The sequence below is a fragment of the Alligator sinensis genome, unplaced genomic scaffold (genome assembly GCF_000455745.1).
Source record: "Alligator sinensis unplaced genomic scaffold, ASM45574v1 scaffold348_1, whole genome shotgun sequence".
Taxonomy (NCBI): Eukaryota; Metazoa; Chordata; order Crocodylia; family Alligatoridae; genus Alligator; species Alligator sinensis.
The window spans coordinates 34,672-52,522 of NW_005841932.1; the positions used below are offsets into that span (position 1 = coordinate 34,672).

Here is a 17,851-nt window from a genome sequence, read left to right on the forward strand (position 1 = left end):
TGCCTGCACCAAACAAATCCAGGTATTCCGGTGAAAGAGGGAGCTGTTTTGGCGGGGAAAATCCTCAGCAGCTAACAGTGAAATTAGGTGAACCAGAAGTAGAGAACTTTTAAGAGTGAAAAGAAGGGGTGAGTTTCCTGCAAAGGAAGAAACCTAAACTGCAGAGGACTTGGAACCCTGACAGGGCTCAAACCTAGTCCAAAAAAAGCTCAGGAGCCCTGAGAAAATTGAAACAAGCAAGCAATCAAGCAAAGGTATTTCTGATTATGTGGGGATCTGTTGAAGTCTAACTTTAACTGAACCAGTTAATCTCTAAGGTGCTGGCCTGTCCTGCCTTCTGCCTAACCTGAGGGGCTAAATTAAAAACCAGAGTACCCATATGGGTAGAGGAGTGATTTTCAACCTTTTTTCATTTGCAGACTCCTACAAAATTTTGAATGGAGGTGGGGATCCCGTTGAAAATTTTGAATGGAGGTATAGGCCACTTTGAATTTTAAATTTGAGTATTCACCTAATTTTGATTGATTGTAGTCATTTTTCACAGACCCCTTAGATGTATCCTGTGGAGCCCCAGGGACCTGTGGACCACGGGTTGAAACCACTGGGGTAGAGCCACAGGGAGGGTATGCTTAAGCTTATGCAGTCATGTCTGCACTTTTCTGTAGGCTTTGGGCAGCTGAATTGTAGGATCCCATTTCAGAAAAGAGATGCCAGAGTCCATCCCAAAAAAGGTATGAGCACAGAAACAAGAGAAAGAGGCTGCCTGGAGCTTACCCAGACCCAAGCTAGCTTAACCACTCAAGGACTCAAAGACAGTAGCCTGATGAGTACCTAGAAAGTTAGAACTCAGCTAGATCTGTGCCATGTTGTTTTAAGGGTCCTTGTCTCTCAGACTCTCAGGGCAGGGTCAGCAGTGTCTTGATGAACTGAATGCATGAAAATGTAATGATCTCTTTGAAAACCTAATTTGCTTTTTTTTTTTTTTTTTTTTTTTGCCTAATTATATTTATACAGATTTGTAAGACAGGAATGCCCCTAATGGGGTTTGTGCTCCATATACTGAAATATGTGTTCCAAGTCAGTGTTGCTTCCAGTGCAAAAACTGATACAAATCAACAACAAAACTGCCAGCCCCATGGGTTGTCTCAGCAATTGCTAAGTAGAGAATTTGTCCTTCTTTCAAGTATGACAAAATATCCATATATGAACCCACATTCATGCCAGGCACTATTATATGAATTTCAATTAAACCAAACAAAAAAAAGTGTCTTGTTTGATTCAAGGAGAGAGATTTTTTTTCTTCCAAGCAGTATGTGAGATGCTGGCACCCACACTGGGAACAGATGGGGACCTTATTGACTCCTCTCAGCAAGAGGCTTCAGAAACCCAAGGCCAATTTTCCATGTCAGCAAACACTGAATTGCACTTTCAGTCACATTTTAACACATGTGCTATTCTTAAAATGTCCTGGGGATGACAAAGCATCATTACAATGATTTCTTTTGAGCCAGCTGTTTTAACATGTGAGGGAAAATAGGAAATTTTAATTGTTCTTAATGATTATTTTCTCCTCAGCTGGCACAGAACCCCGAGGATGAGCTGATAAAATATCTCATGAATGCTGCCAGTATCTTCTCTTTGGAAAAGAAAGAGAAGTTACCAAGAATTTCCTTAAAGCCCAACATTTCTGGAAAGCTGCAAGATTGCAGTCTTGAATACAGGGCCTTAACCTGGTCAGTTCAGCTGCTTATCCCAGCCTGCCACCCTATAGCTGGATGCCGAAGCTCATCTAGGATATCCTGAACGCTTCAGCAGGGCCTAACCCTCTGCTGAACTTCTGCCACCAGACTGGCTGGCTGGGGTCAACTTACCCTCCATTTCCCCCATATAAACCCCGACACAGGACCAGGAGGTGTCTAGGCAACAGGGCTTAATTTGATTTTAGATTGCCTTGCAGTACCCTCTGGCTTATGCTCTGACTCTGCTCTCTGCTTGTCCGAGCTTGCTCTCTGCCTCTGCTCTTTGCCTGATCTCTTGGCTGCCTGACCTGCCTTGTCCCTGGATTCTGCTTGCTTCTCCTGACCCTGGGTGGCACCTTAATTCCCTGAGTGGTTCCAGACCTGACTGCTCACAACGCCGTGTAACAGAAACTTAGACATACTTTTAGTATTTTTTACAATTTCTTACTGCCTCAAGTTTTGCACCCAAAAAGGCAGCCCCCCCTCCCCTCCCCCCATGTTTAAATAGTGATAACCTAGTGAAAGCCTGTGGAAGTGATAATATCTCTGTTCAGTGGGCGTGAGCTGTTTTGTTCTACCAGTCCCATATATCCTTTGCGTTTAGTAATGGTATTACCTATAAATGACAGAATCCACTGACACGTGCCTTGCTCCCAAAAGCTGTTCTATACTCTTTGGAAAAAAATCAGCATCACTTTTTCCTAGTGCCTGTCATGAACTGCTAAAAGGACTGACAAATGTGTATTTGCATGCTTTAATTAGCAGGATTTCGACTTCTCAGCCATGTTGCCTAGCTCATGTTTTCCTCTGCAGTGTAGGAGTCCCATGCAATTCCACGGGCCTCCGTTCTCTGCTCCAGTTCAAACTTCTCCTTCCTGAAGAAAGGGAAGAGACTCTGCATTGCAAAGGGGGTTCCACAGAGCAGCTGATTCTACTTCAGATTAGGTTACTGCTTTTGTGGATTTTCTGAATGATGCTGTTTAAAAGGAATTGTGCGCTTCTTCCTTGGACCTTCTTTATCAGCACACCCTGCCCAAGATAACTGCTCCCTATGCATGGATCTGAAAAGTACATAGTCTCAGCATCCAGGGCAAGTTTCTTTTTTGATTTTCTTCGAGATTTTGTGCTGCAGATAGGGAGGTAAACATAGGATCACAGAGAAGTAGAGCGGGAAGGGACCCCACAATATTATTTAGTCCAGCCCCTGCTCAAGGCAGGAACATCCCTAACTAAATTGTCTCAGCTAAATGTCTGTCTAATCTGCTCTTGAAAATTCTCAAGGATGGGGATTCTACTATTTCTCTAGGTATCCTATTCCAGTGCTTGACCATCCTCATGATCAGAAAGTTCCTCCTAGCCTCCAACCTAAATTTCCTCTGCTGAAGCTTGAGGCTATTGTTCCTAGTTCTGTCCCCTATGGTCACAGAAAAAGGCCCATCTGCTTCCTCTCTATAATCACCTTTCAGGTATTTGAAGACTTATCAAATCCCACCTTGGTCTTCTTTTCTCCAGACTAAATAACCCTAGTTCTTTCAGCCTTTCCTCATTAAGTCTTGCTTTCCAGGCACCTAATCATTTTTGTTGATCTGTGCTGGACCTTTTCCAATCTGTCAAAATCCTTTTCAAGTGTGTAGCCAAAACTGGACACAGCACTCCGGGTGAACATAAATGGAGAGGAACATATTGGGTTAAATTCTAGTTTTAAATTTCTTTCTTTCTTATCATGTTTCTTATCTTGTTCTTTCTTATCTTGTTCTCACTTCCTTTTCTGTAAAGCATTTCTAAATCCTCCCTCATTCTGAGGCATCTTGCAATAATTTGCTTGAAGGACATCATGCCTCAATACACTGAGCTGCCTGTTAAGCTAAAATAAGCAATAAAAAGTTTTCCATAATGCACGGAGATCATGGATCCTTCCAGTACGGTTTTCTGCCTCTGACAGTAGCTGATATCTGATCACTGTCCCCCACACTTGTAAAAGAAGGGCAACAAAACAAACAATCTCATAAAATGATTTCAAGCAATTGTGCAACACTAAAAACAAGAGAAAAGTGTCACTTTCACTCACATACTTTCTGAGGGAAACCCCATGTAGCTCAACGCCCCTGAGTCTGTGACCTCAATAGTGCATTCTGCATGTGTTCAGCCTCTCGAACCACTGTGTTTATGGGAAAATCTACCTCCTCCGATTCCTATGGCTGACAACATTCTCCAGCAATAGTGTGAAGTCCACCAGGTGGGAGGGTGTGCTACAGGTTGGAACAAAGTTATTACATGGTTTGTAAATCATACCTACACAGAGGTGTAGTAGAATGGTACCCATTTAATACAACTAAAAAGAGGCTGTATCTGCAAGTCTCCACCACTTATCACCATCCTTTTATAGCAGTAAGAGTCCTAAAGCAAATTAGTACTATAATTCTGCCAGGGTTGTGCCGTTTCACCAACCCAGTACAACATTGTTCCCATGAGCGACAAAGAAAACTCTTTCACTATCTAGGCGGTGAAGCATAGTTACAGGCTCCCAAGGAGGGAAGAATAAATGTGATTTGTGAGAGAAGGGGGTGTTCACTATTATCTCTGATTGTTCCCCCCCAGGAGGCCCCGACACCACCTTTGTATAACTCCACACCCTGGTGGCGGTCACAAGGTAAAATTCCAACCCTCCTAAATGCTTCATTGATCACTGCCCAGGTATTGTTCAGGCCAGAACAATGGTATGTCTGAGCTACCTTTCCAAACTGTTAAGCAGGAGCCTGTGTAGCTGAAGGGTTACTTAGGTCAAAATAGCCAACCATTTTCCATTCCACAAATACAATTAGGTCCTGCAAATGAAGAGATGCTCCAGGTTATCTTTAAGATGGACTTAACTTGGCTATAAATGTATAGAACTTAGATAAATCCCAGAAAAGTACTAAAGGAGTAGCCAATCTCCAACAGGCAGTAGGACTGCTCACTAGGGGAGGTAGGCTTGAAGGAAGAATTTTGAAGCACACTAACGAATTGCTAACTAATGTAAGATTAAAGGCAGCCCATCTTGCCCAGGCCATAATAGACACTGCTTTTAGAGCAGACAAAAATCAAACCTAGAGTACTGCTTGTGCACAAGTTCAGTTATCACTAAACATGCATTTTCCCCAAGTAATAAACGTTAAAAATAAGGAATAGCCCCTTAGCTTAGAGCATCATAGAGTGCCTGCAACATTTTAAAAAAGATACCCCTATCAAAGTACCTAGATTACCACTTGGGAAAGCTGTGATAAAGGAAAGTGTTCATTCCTAGTGCAAGGGGTAAAAGATAAAAACTAGCAAAGGGCTAAGAAAAAGATGTCTTTGAAACTAAAATCTGCCTCACCCCATATGAGAAATAGTTACCCCAGATGGCCCTCAGTATGTAGCACAATCCCCCTTACTTCAAATCAGTAACACCTTAATTAGATTAAAGACCCTATAGAGAAGATAGTCTCTCAGCCCACCCAACATGACCTGTGTACACGAGCTACCTAATGTGTCATATGTAACAATAGGGCAGCGTGTTTGTCGGGAAGGACCAGGTTGCTTACTGTATAAAAATGGTACCACCTGGGCTTTGTGCAATTCGTGTTGCTTAAAAACTAAAATGGGAGCCGTTGCTCTGCTGCAATTAAGTAACCGTACTATTGCCCTAAAATGGCCAGAAATTTCTTCTGAGACCATAACTCTCAACTTTACAATACCCACCTCATGGGTATCAAATATAGACATGCCACAGTTAAAAGACTAAAATAAGATAAAAGATAAGCTGAAAAACCTTAAGGAAAAAGCTCAGCCCTCCTTGCTCAGGAGGGTGGGTGGATCATCAGTTTGGCTGTCAACATGCCCAAGCCATGTAAATGGTACGATGTGATTTGCACTGTTTGCTTGTCACCAGGTATCACCTCAACTACATGGCTGACCATCTTAAGCATCATTGTGCTCTGTATTGCCCTAGTGGCAACAGCTAAGTAGTGTTTTAACCATTGTTGGCATAAATCTGTCCATGCTATGCAAGTTAAATTTAAAAATCCCTCCCCATTCCCTAATATAGTGCATGTAGTTTTAGCATCTCAACTGTAGCTATCACAGTGCTTCAGTAAGCAAAGGGTAGAGTGTGACAGCTAAAAATTATATCTGTGTAATAAAGGTGCTTGTTGAACGCTCTGTGAGGATTAGACCAGGTGTTTTTTGTTGTTTGTTTATGTATGAAGCTGCATGTTGCCGCTAAAAGTTTAATTAAAGTAAAAAATTAGTAAGGCCTTGTATGTAGTAAGGCCTTGTAAGATTAGTAAAGCCTTAAAAGTACTAAAGCCTTGTTTGTAGTAACGCAGTTAAAATTAACCTTATCAAAAAATGCAAAAGCTTGTACTGCTATTAGTCAGTCATAAAAAAAGTTTGCAATATAAAAATGTAAGTAGCTGTAAGTCAACAGTGTAGCTCAAAAATTATAAATTAACTAGCACATCCAAAAATCAGCAAAAAAAGATGCAGCGTTATAAAAAAATTAGCTACTGACCTAGATTCAGTAGGTCAATAGATCTCAAAAAGCCCCAAAACTAAATACCAGAGTCCTTCCCAGTACCCCGCAAATAGTGCAGATCGGGGACTCCTGACTTCGCTAAGCTTTATAAAAAAAAAAACTTGTCATATATCAGGCATCAAAAAAGACTGCCAATAGTTACCAACGTGAATTATTATTGTCTGTCATTGTTATCTTGTTATACTATGCGTAGTTGTATGTTTGTTAAGTCAATAAAACCTTTCTTACCTTTTTACTCCCAACCACTCTCTCAATCCAAAACCCTCCCACTGGCGGCTAAAACAAACTGGTTTGTAACTGGATAGGCATTCTCTCTGGACTGAGGAAATTCAGGCACATGCCTGCAGTGGCTCAGGCTAGAAGCCAGGGTAGGGGCACTTGAGCGCATGAATGATGCGTGTCCCCGGCCACTGGCACTGTTGGGGGGGTGGGGAGTGGCGAGCAGTGACTGCCCGCAGGCACCGCTAACAGTGTTGGCAGTGCCTTTTTGTAGGGGGTGCACCGCCATGTTCAGGGGGTGCACGTGCACCTGCATGCACTCCTTATGCATCGCCCCTGCTTGAGCAGCCCTCCCTTCCCTTCCATAGTGCTGATCGGAGGAGGTGTGTGGCCAGGCCCTGGCAGGACGCTCTGATTAGGGAGTGGTGATCCCCTCCCCCTTGATAACAGAGTATCTAGCACCCCATCAGAAAAGAAAGCCTCGCTCATTAGTTCAAGCTCTTCTTAAACAGCTTTTCCAGGGAACAGAACATTCCCAGGAGGGACATTACAGCTACCTGTTGATTAGCCCCAAAAAGCCCTAAGTCAACATTGTGCTGTCTGCCTTTGTCTTGTCTGCCTTATACAGACACCTCTCAGCATTAGCTAGAATACCACAAGGTGGCTATGGTCCATGCTGTGGGAGGGAGGACGGAGGGATCCCTGCTAAGGCAGCAAATGGTGAGGAGGTGGGTGAGCAAGAGGAAGCCAGGCAGACACTGCTGTACCTGTAAGTCTCTGCTGGAGCTCCAGTGAGGGAGCAGCGAGGACGAGCCAGCCCAGCTCCCTGGAACCCAGAGCCCTGCCCAGCCCAGAGAGCATGCCAGGATGCTGGGGGACTCTGATTTAACTTAAACCAGGAAGGGGTCTGGAACAGACATTGCATAAACTGGTTTGACTCAAATCAGTTAAGTCTGATACTATATTCAACCAGGTTTATCTCAAACCAGTTTCAGCCATTTTGAAACTGGTTTATGTGCACTGAATGGCTGTTCTGTTATAGGTTAAACCAGTTTTGGATCACTTAAACTGGTTTATGTGTAATGTCTGTCCCTAGCCTTGGAATTTAGTATTAAACTATTTAGCTGGACTAGTGCTCTTAGGTCCCATGGCAAATTAATAATAATGAATAATTTTCTCCAGATTCAAAAAGCAGATGATTGCTGTTAAGTTGGAAGTGACAATGACAGTTTTGAAAGGATTTTGACTAGAAACATGGAATAAGCATTAACCCTGGTTTGCTTTGCCCTACAATACAGACACAGTGTAGTCTGTGTCTGTACTGTAGGGCAAAAACTGTTTTCATGTTATGCCTTTCACAGCACCTGGAAAATTGTTGACAAAAAAAAAATAAACAGCACTAGGGAGAACAATGAAACTGGTGTGGTTTGTAAAAACATGTGGTCTGCAAGTCAAGTTGTTACACTACTTTCAGTTTTCCGGATGGGGATGCTGGGAATTCACAGTGCAAGGGTGTGCCACAAACTATAAACTCAGTGAGGCAGTCTATTCAATCTTTGATGTCCCATTTTTCCCCTTTGATCTTTTTCCAGTTCCTGCATGCACTGAATAACAATGATTTATCACTTCTTGACTACCCCACTCTAATTCCCTTGGCTAACATTTAACTGACCCTCATTCTGAAGATTTTTTTCTCTCCAAAACAGACAAGGGACAGGCTACTTCAACAATCAAGAATTCCCCTAGTCAGAAGAAGGAAGAAAATTACAATTGGCAGCTTCTTAGGTGAACTCAGCTCCTCACAGGAAGACGAAAGAGAAACTACAAGTTCATTTTTTCTTCATCGTTCCCACTCCTGCTCAGAGAAAAAGCTTCCAAACAGAGCCAACAAGAACGAAAGGACAGATAAGTCCTAGCAGAAGTTCTGAAATGGAAGAAATGGAGAATGGGACAATAGATCCTGCCTGCACTGTAACTAAACCTCCCCTCGCTCAGGACATTTTACAGAGTAAGTTTTGTGACTGTTGTTTTAAAAGTGTGTCCAGAAATACTTGCTTGGACAGATTTTCAGGGAGTATTATCAAGTGGAAACTTGCTTGGATTGAGAACCTGTTTTTTTCTTTGCAGAATATGTGTAGTTACATGCCAAATGCCTCATTTATCTGTGTTTCTTTTTAAATGATACATAAGGCGAAGAAGATTAGTGCATGAAAGGGATTCTAATGATAAAAGAGCCAAAACACTTAGTGTATCCAGTTCTAAAGGATGAGATTGTTGATATTTGGAGATTATTCTTTAGTACTTATGTAACTTTGATGGAGGAGCAGAAAAATTATCCATGTGTCTCCATGGAGGCTGTGGCTGAGTTAAGCATAACTTACACTGTTCTGGAATTTTGTTGCTGTGCAAGAAAGCAGTAGAGTGTGATCCTGCACACATTTATTACCAGACAAAGAGCTTATTGTTGCGAGCAGTCCCATTAATTTGTAATTACGCCTACACTACTGCTCTACTGTTAAATCAAGGTGACGTAAACTTTGTATTAAACAGAAATGGGAAAAAATAGATTCAACAGGAGCTGGGAAACCTATAAGAAGAGCTGAAAAGCTATTGTGCAGTGCTTGGTAACCTGCAATTTACAGACTATTTATAAGCATAGGAGTATTCCTGCTTTGGATGTGTGTATTTGTGAGTGACAGTGGAGGTGCTGGGCAAATGTACTACTTTTGTTGGTCCAGATACCCCCTTCTCTCAGCTCTTTGTTTCATCTGCCCTTTTAAAAGAGACAGTTATGTTGAGAGAAAGGCTCCAGGCCTGTGGGGTTGTTCTCAGCTTGTCCTTGGTCTCTGAAGTGCCTTGGTGCCTCCTTCTTTTCCTTCCTGGGGAAAAATGTTTGTTCTCTAGTAAGTTGAAATCTAGGTGTGGACTGGGAAGGTGTGACATATAGCTTTACACATACTACAAGTACTACAACCTGCCTGTCTGATCTAGACTTGAAACCTACGGTAAAAATATGCATTTGCTGCTAGTGAAGTCAAGGTCCACTGTGCTGCAACCCCTTTCTCTTAATATGGCACATGGACCTACATCTCCTTGAAGTGAATTTCTTCAGTTTGGGGAGATTTTTTTCCCCTACCAGTGGGTTGTTTTTTTCTGGGAGAGGAAGGAGTCTCTTATCTTGAACTTCAAGCCTACAAAGGCTTTGTTAACGAGTCAAAGTTAAAGGTCCACCCATGCCAAACAGACCACAACGTAAGCATGATTTAAGCATGCCTGTTCCTATAGCTAACAGCACACAAAAGACTTACGTGGCAAGTGGCATGTCCAGACACCTCTGACTTCCACCTTTACAGCTGGGTCGACTTCACTGCAAACCCAGAACAGGGCTTGATCTTATACCTCTGGAGGCCATGCAAAATGCCATAACTGCTTTTTCACCCACCTATGTCTGGCAGTAGAGCTGTAATGACTGTTTGTATGCTCAAAAGTGACTAGCTATCTTGGTGAACTTTTAAGTGTAGACCACTTCTTTGTGTGAGTTTGGTGCATGGTGGCAATATCTGCTTTAGAAAATTTTTGCCTTTGAGCTTCAGGTTTCTGAGATCTTTATATAACAAGGCAGCCTGGCCAGCTGCATATACTTTTCAGTGCTTGATTAAAATTATCCTTTAAAATTATTAGAGTTAAGGAAGGAGTAAGTCCCTTTGGGCCACATTTGCTGTATGAGAACATTCAGGGTCAAAGCGGGTAGGGATATACCCTATGTCAGCTGTTCTGGAGCAGTTTCCCATGTGCATGCTTTTACCCTACAATAGAATGATGCTAGCCTAGCAGCTCACTGAGGTCATAAGCAGATTAGTTTTCATTTACCCCAGTATAACAGTATGCACAAGGACAGGAGCCAGAGACTAGCTCGGCACAGTAAGGCCCCACTCCCATCTTACCTCTTTTACATGTGCCCATTCCCTTAAAATAATTTAAACCTGGTTTATGGAAGTTTGGCTTAATTCAGAAAAGAGTCAGTTTAAGCTTAATTGTGTCAAGTGCTTCAAGTACACACTGACAAGAGGTTCTGAAGAATGACCTTGCAGCAGTTTAAATAAAATGGTTTTTAATCTGATTTCAGTTAAATATATGACTTAGCATGCACACACATCCCTCTTCCTTGGATTTTTTTAGCATGTTTTAACAACCCCTGCAGCAGCAGAACACTGACTGCCATTGTCCCCCTGCTTTACCTATGGCAGATCCAGGTTAGGGTGCTATGCCTTCTAGTTGTATGACAGGGTTGATTATGTAGTTTCAGTAATAGATTAGAGAAGAATTTGTGTAGGATTGTGAGATGGGAGGGGGATGATCCTGCCTGAGGCATTGGGTTGGACTAGATAACCTCCAGGGCTAGGGACAAATATTCAAAAAGCCTGAGCCTGAATTGATTCAATCTTTGCAGGTTAGACTAACCTGCAAAGCCTGCACCGATTTGTAGGTGGATAGACATTCCCTTTTCATTCCAGAAATTCAGGCACATGCCTGCAGTGGCTCAGGCTAGAAGCCAGGGGGTGATATAGCAGCCCTCCCTTCCTTTTCACTGTGCTGAGTGGAGGGGGAGGGTGATATGGCTAGGCTCCGGCAGGGTGCTTTGATTAGAGAGGGGTTTAAACCCCAACCCTGCCTGCACCATCTCAGGCTCTCTCCCTGCCCCTTCAGCTCACTACTCAAGGGGTGGGAGTGTTGCCAGATCCCAGCCCCAGGCTAGCACTGTAAGACAAAGGGGGTGGGAGGTGCTGTGCATGCATCTGTTGATGATACCGAGCTTTTTATTTTCCTTCTCCCTATCTGCAAACCTGTCTGCAAACCTGACAGGGATGCAAACCAGCAGGGGGACTGATAAAACCACAGTGTTTATCAGCCCATCAGCAAAACAAAAGCCTCTTTCATTAGTTCAAGCTCTTCTTAAACAGCTTTTTCCAAGGTGGGAAATTACCAGCTGACCTGTTGATTAGCTCTAAAAAGCCTTAATCAGACACCATTCTGTCTGCTTTTGTCCTGTGTGTGTGATTTCACTTTTATACATACACACAGACACACACACAGAGTTGTGTTTCATTTTAATCATGGAAAAACATGGATTTTGGGTTATTTTTTTAATCCGAAAATTGGGGATCTTTTTTATCAGAGAAAACCAGGATCCCTGGTTATGAGGTACCCTGAAATTTGAGCCCAGCCCTTTTTGCTGCTGACTAGTGCCCCGGCAGAAGGGTTACACGTTTAATATGTAACCTTGCTTAACACAGTATTTATATCTCATCAGTATGGTTGCCAATGAGCTATGCCAGCATCTAAGGGAAGAAAGTGTTTGGGTTTTTTTTAGAGCTTGGGAAGGAAGGCAATGAGCCAGGGTGTTAAGGCTGGCCAAAGCACAAAACTTTCTAGCAACAGAAAAGACTCCTTTCTTTCTTTCTTTCTTTCTTTGTGCAGGAGGAGCCCAGGGGCTGAACAGACTGCAGACTCTGCTAAATTGTTCTGCAACCTTAAGTACAGGATAAACAAATTTTTACCATTTTTTCACTGGAGCGAGGATTTGGAACTGAAAACTATGGAGGTCATTACTGCAGTCAGAGTAGTGGGGAAAAGAATATTTTTCTCTTGCTTATTTCATGAGCAGTTATATCACAGGTAGTACAAACCTATGATATATCCAGTGCAAACTACTCAGAGGAAAGCATATTATGGATCAGGAAAGAAAGAGACATTTGTATATAGATGATGGCAACTTCTCCTGCCAGGGTTATTTTGATGTGCTTTTTAAATGAGAGCTACTTATTTAAGACTAAAAAAGAAAATAAGACTAAAAAAAAGAATGAAAGAAAATTGTGGTTTGGGCAGTTTATTCTATTGTTGTCCTCTACGTAGTTTCTTCTCTTGAAGCATATATTACTGTTTAAAAAAGGAGATTAGATTCGATGATTCTTTTCTTAAATTGGGTGCGGCAATTTTTATTTTATTGATGCTTCTCTTCTGGAACACAATGAGGGATGTTTCCTGTAAAAACATAATTTCTTGGATTTGATGTTATCATATATAGCCATTCACTTACTCATTACTCATTCTTTACTTATTACTCAATCTCCTTGTCATATTCACAGAAGGAGTGATTGCTGGCTCTGGGCTATTTCAGCAGTTGAGGAAGGGAAGCAGACTTCATTTTTAAAGGCATTTCCTCAAGGCACACAAAGAACAAAAACAATTTAGTTGACAATGCTGGTTACAATCCCTAGTGGTTCTTCTAAACACAGGGAAAAGGACACTCTTCTTCCATAATTATCCTTTCCTAGCCATGTGATAAGTAGGGATCCCTTATCCTTTTCCCATCTACTTTTCCACTTTGCCACAGTATCCTGTGCATATTTGAAATGCTAAGATATGTCTGTGAAACAGAATAGCTAATGAAAGACTGAGGGCATGGGAAGGAGAATATACACTCTGGTTTTGCATACCAGTTAGGAATAGACAGATGTACAGCTATCCCAGGGTAGCTCACACCATTGGCAGCTACCAATGTGCCCTGCTACCAGGTGGCAGCAGAGCAGGTAATATTGCCATTAGCCATCAACTACCCAGGCAGAAAAAAAAGATGAACTAGTATTACTTATATTGACACAGTTTTACCCCTGATTCTTTCTCTATCAAGTTACCCTGATATAGATATTTGCATTATCTGCCTATTGCTATTTTACACAAGAGTAATGCTGATTACATGAGTATTAACATTTAATCTGCCCATGCCCTGGCTTGTGCTGTAGGACTATAATGTATAAAGGTGATCATGGAGAGAACAAGAACCCCTAAATGATATTTTTGTCACACTGCAACGGTCATAGTCACTCCAATGTAACCTGCAGTGTTTGGAAGCATACACACATTTCTAAATGCAAATACATTTATTAATGATTAATTCGGTATTAGGCTGCACAGAAGAAATGACAAATAAGATCTCTTGCATAAAGATATGCAGTCCAAGTATGCACAAAATGTCTCAAATTGTGCAAACAGAAAATAGACAACAGAGAAAAGGAAGACAAAGGTTACAGCAATAAGATCCTAGAGACTCTTCGGTTAACTATAAATAGTTCTTGATTATATCAGTTATAGTTTATTGAAAATCTAATCAGATTCATTCAAATGTGAATAACAATAAGTTATAACAATAAACAATAAGTGAAACCAGACTGAGCTTTGGGTTAAAAATAAGAGCTTTGCACTAGTCTAATGAAGACCAAGGAGGAAGCAGAATTATCTATTATCATTGAAAGGATTATACTTAAGATTAATGGGAAAAGGAAAATATAGGCTGAACATCAGGAGAACTGTCCTATAGTGAAATCAATTAGAACATGAAGTTCTGAGCTGCAGATCCAGGGTTTTCAAGAAGTTGCAGTGGGCGATACACTCAGACAACTACTTGTTAAAGGGCTGTGAAGCAGGGCAAACAAACCCTCAAGCTAAGCACAGCTGGCTTGAATCAGCCCGTCTCCCAAAAGCTGAAAGCTACATAAAGTCTCATTGATGAAGCTTATCGGAAACTGTTGTTTTTTGTCATATGGCATGTTAACAGCTGGGAAGCCATTTTTTATATTATGAATCCCACAGGAGCAAAAGTCTAGGATATCTTTTGTTCTATAAGTCCAGCAAAATCAGGAGTTTCACCAAGTTGCAGGAAACTAATCACTACGAGATTCTTGGTTGTTGTAAACATTTATTACACTGTTTCATGGAACGGGGGGCATGAGCATATTGTACTGCCAGCAAAGCCCTGATAGAGCTGAGCATCTCCAACTCCCCTTAAAATCAGTGGGGAACTGTGGATGGCCAGCATCAACCTGGAGTTGTGGGAAGTAGTACTTTGTAACTATTATGCAGAGAATTATCAGTGTTCTACCTCCATAAAATAGCCCACTGGTGGTGGGGAACTTTAGGGCTAGAACTAGGTCCTCCTTGATTCTAGTACTGGCACTCTGTTAATTACTGTGGGCCCTAGTGTACTCCTCTTTAAAAAAGGGTTAATACTGTACCAGATTGTTGTGAGGTAGTGTTTCTCCACAATTAGTGTTCAGTATTGCTAGTCTGTTCTCTCACTGGTTTTACACTGGGACATTCTGTTGACTTCACTGAAGTCATTCTTGAAATCCAGGTGTCAAGTGAGAGGTGTTTCAAGCCGAATTTCCAACCTCATAATATCCTCCTTTGCTTTTTTGTAATCTCAGGAAGCATACAAATCTTTGCAGCTTAGAATATGGGAACTCACAAGAAATACAATGGACCCCTGCACCCTTCTGAGCTTCCCTCCATGCAGCACAAAGGAGGCAGAGTCAGACAGCTGTTGCTTTGTCAAGTGCTGCTAACTGCTCAGTCTTCACTGAAGGTTTGATAATAAGTTCATAGTCTTGATGAAACTGGTTGCCAAGACGCTGGCTTTAGTAACTCAACTCTGGAGAGAGAAATGACAGCATGGTCAGTTGTTCATGCTTGCAGCCAGGATGGTGTTTGGAGTACATAGGGGGAAGGCAGACAAGATTCTTTGGGTAGATGTGATATATTTTATTAGACCAACTAAATAGCTGGAAAAATTGTTCTTTGCAAGATTTTGGGCACAAACAGCCTTCTTGAGTGGTCTGGTGGTGTTTTGTGTGCTCCTGGAACAGATGACAATATGCAAAATACAGGTCTGTGAAAATGCAAATGCATGGCAGTGAGGATCAGAGGGAATGGGAAATAATAGGTGTGAGACAGGTAGGTGAGGTGGGGGAAGATAGAATGTAGCTGGTAAAATGCAGACAGGTTACCTGGGGTTCTCAGATGTCAGGCAGGTTATAATGTGCCATAAATCCAATGTTTATATTTAGTCCATGATTTTTTATATCCATTAGATTTATGAAGTGAAGTTCGTAGGCTCGTCTACGAAAGGTGTTTTGTAAATTTTCTTTGAGGATTAGAACTGAGAGATTGCAGAGAGAGAGTGGTTGTCTTGTGAGAAGTGTGCACCCACAGGTAATTGGGTATTTTTGTCTTCCATAGTTTTTTCGTGTGCGTTCATTCTGGTATGCAGTTGTTGTTTGGTTTCTCTTACATATTTTCCATCAGGGCATTCAGTGCACTCAGTGAGATATGTTAGATTTCTAGAGGTGTAGATGTAAGATCCAGGAATGGTGATGGTTCTGTTGTAGGGTGTAGTTATTGTGGGAGTGGCAGAGATGTGTTGGCAGGTTTTACATGTTTTGTCCTGGCATGGTCTGGATCCATTCAATGTGCTCTGGGCCATAGGAAGTTTGCTTCTGGTGATGAGGTTGGTGAGGTTTGATGTTTGTTTAAAGGCTAAAGTGGGTGGAAAATATGTAGGAGAAACTAAAAAACAACTGTAATCCCACAATCATACCACCTGCCATGCATGTGTGGCATGGCAGGAAGCGCAATTGTGTGGGTTGCACGTTAGATCCCATTGTGCCTTTACCTGCATGTGCAGAGGGGCCCTGTTTAACAGATTTATAGACATCTTATAATCTGAGTAGGAAGCAGTACCTTGTCACTGGTGCTGGCCATATGTATACTGGGACAGACTATGGGTTTTGTGGTAATATTTCTATATTAACTGTGTTCATGTTGTTATAATGTTGTGTGCCCCATAAAGCTAGTACATGGGGGAGGAATGGGTTAAAGAGACAGTGAAGCAAAAAGTCTGCCTACTGTACTGCGGTAGCATCCACAGACTTGAATAGCTCTGTTAATCCATAAAGAAAGGCAAGATGGCTGACACCTGGGAAGCTGACTTATGTAAACCTAGCAAGGGGAAAAGTAGGATGAGGAAGGTGAGTGACTGCTTGGTAGGAGACAGTCTGGAATGTGAGCTTTGGGCTCAGGGATCTGGAATGACTGAAAAGAGAACAGCTGAGTACCTGGGTGTTCAAGACTGTGCAAGCTAGACTGGTGATAGAGGGTGCCTTAAACCCCTTGGAGGTGGGAACAGAGAACCTCTGGCTGGGTAGCCTTTGCCCCAGTGAATGTCTCTATTAATGCTTGCAACTTCAGGTTGCTCTTAGTCTTCCCAACAGGAGATAAAGACCCTCTCTCAGAAAAATGTTTCTGACATGATTGTCTGCAATGACATGGGATGAGACTTGGTGAGCTAAGATCCAGGATGACCCCTTCAAATCCTGTTCCTATGTTTCCTGTTTGAATGATGTGTGCCTTCACTGGATTTTTTCCTTCTGTCTCTGGCAGCCCCTTTCTGTAAAGGAGAATCAATTGTAATATGAGGCATGGGTAAATACAAATATCCATGGGTGGATCTAAAATTTTGAAAAAGCGGGGGCAAATGGTGTGGTGGATCATCACATATAAAACAATACATCTTTCTCCAGTAAAAAAAGGAAACTGGAAGCTTTATGCTAGGGGCCTAGGGCTGTATTATTCAGTTTAAGAGTGAAGCAAAAACAAATATAACATCATTGAAATGAGTAAAAAAAAAAGGCAATCTGCAGGGCTGTGAACTAGGAGTTTCATTTCCAGGAGCAGCTAACAGACAGCAGAATTGCAGAACAAGGGACAACTTGATTAGTAGAACATCAAGACCAGTAAAAAGAGAGGATCATTAACACCTGTGGAATGAAGAGTTTAGAAGGACTCAGGTAGATTATGCATCATGCAGCCATGATGTCAAGCAACTCCCTCAGTGCTGCCTGACTAGAAATGCTGCTGCCACTGCCAGGCAGTTGGTTTTAAACTTTGGGTGGAGCAGAAATTAAAGGAGAGGATGTAAGTGCACTAGTGCACTCCTCCCCTGAGCTATGCCTCTGCAAATATCATTGCTCCAGAAGGAGAAGCAAAACAATCATTTAATTTATCTGCAAACAGAAAGCTGTAACCCAAGCTCCAAGAGCCTCACGATTAACACGTCAGGAGCTTTCTCTTGTGTAGTGATAGAAGCTATAAGTTAAAGATGCTCCAAAATTAAGGAGACCAAGTAAGCTGGTAAATGGGAGATGGTTCCTCTGTTAAATAGCTAGTCAGAGACAGGCAAAAGGTATGTCAAAGTTTTTCTATTGCTCAACAATTAAAGTTTTTGTTTAGTTCCTCTTATTCATGTATGGTCTATTTTCTGAATGTAAAATTGCCAGTGCACTTGTAGGAACTTTGAATGGAAAGAGCATATGGAGACAGCTCTGTGATGTGATTGTGAAGAAGAGGAATTGATCTTGAAAAAATACAGCTTTGCTTTTGTTCTAGCTTGAAGCCAGTAATGCTTCCCAGAATATTTTATATGATGTATACAGGAGCACTCTTT

At 41.8% G+C, this 17,851-nt stretch overlaps 1 protein-coding gene across 1 annotated transcript in view; it reads left to right on the top strand.

Moving 5' to 3' along the window:
- The first annotated feature begins 8,059 nt into the window (after positions 1-8,059).
- LOC102385657 (organic solute transporter subunit alpha-like) overlaps positions 8,060-17,851 on the top strand; it is a 34,076-nt gene continuing 24,284 nt past the window's right edge. Inside the window, 1 exon segment of the mRNA XM_014517938.2 lies at positions 8,060-8,521. Within this exon segment, the coding sequence (XP_014373424.1) occupies positions 8,443-8,521 (79 nt within the window). The 5' untranslated portion in view covers positions 8,060-8,442.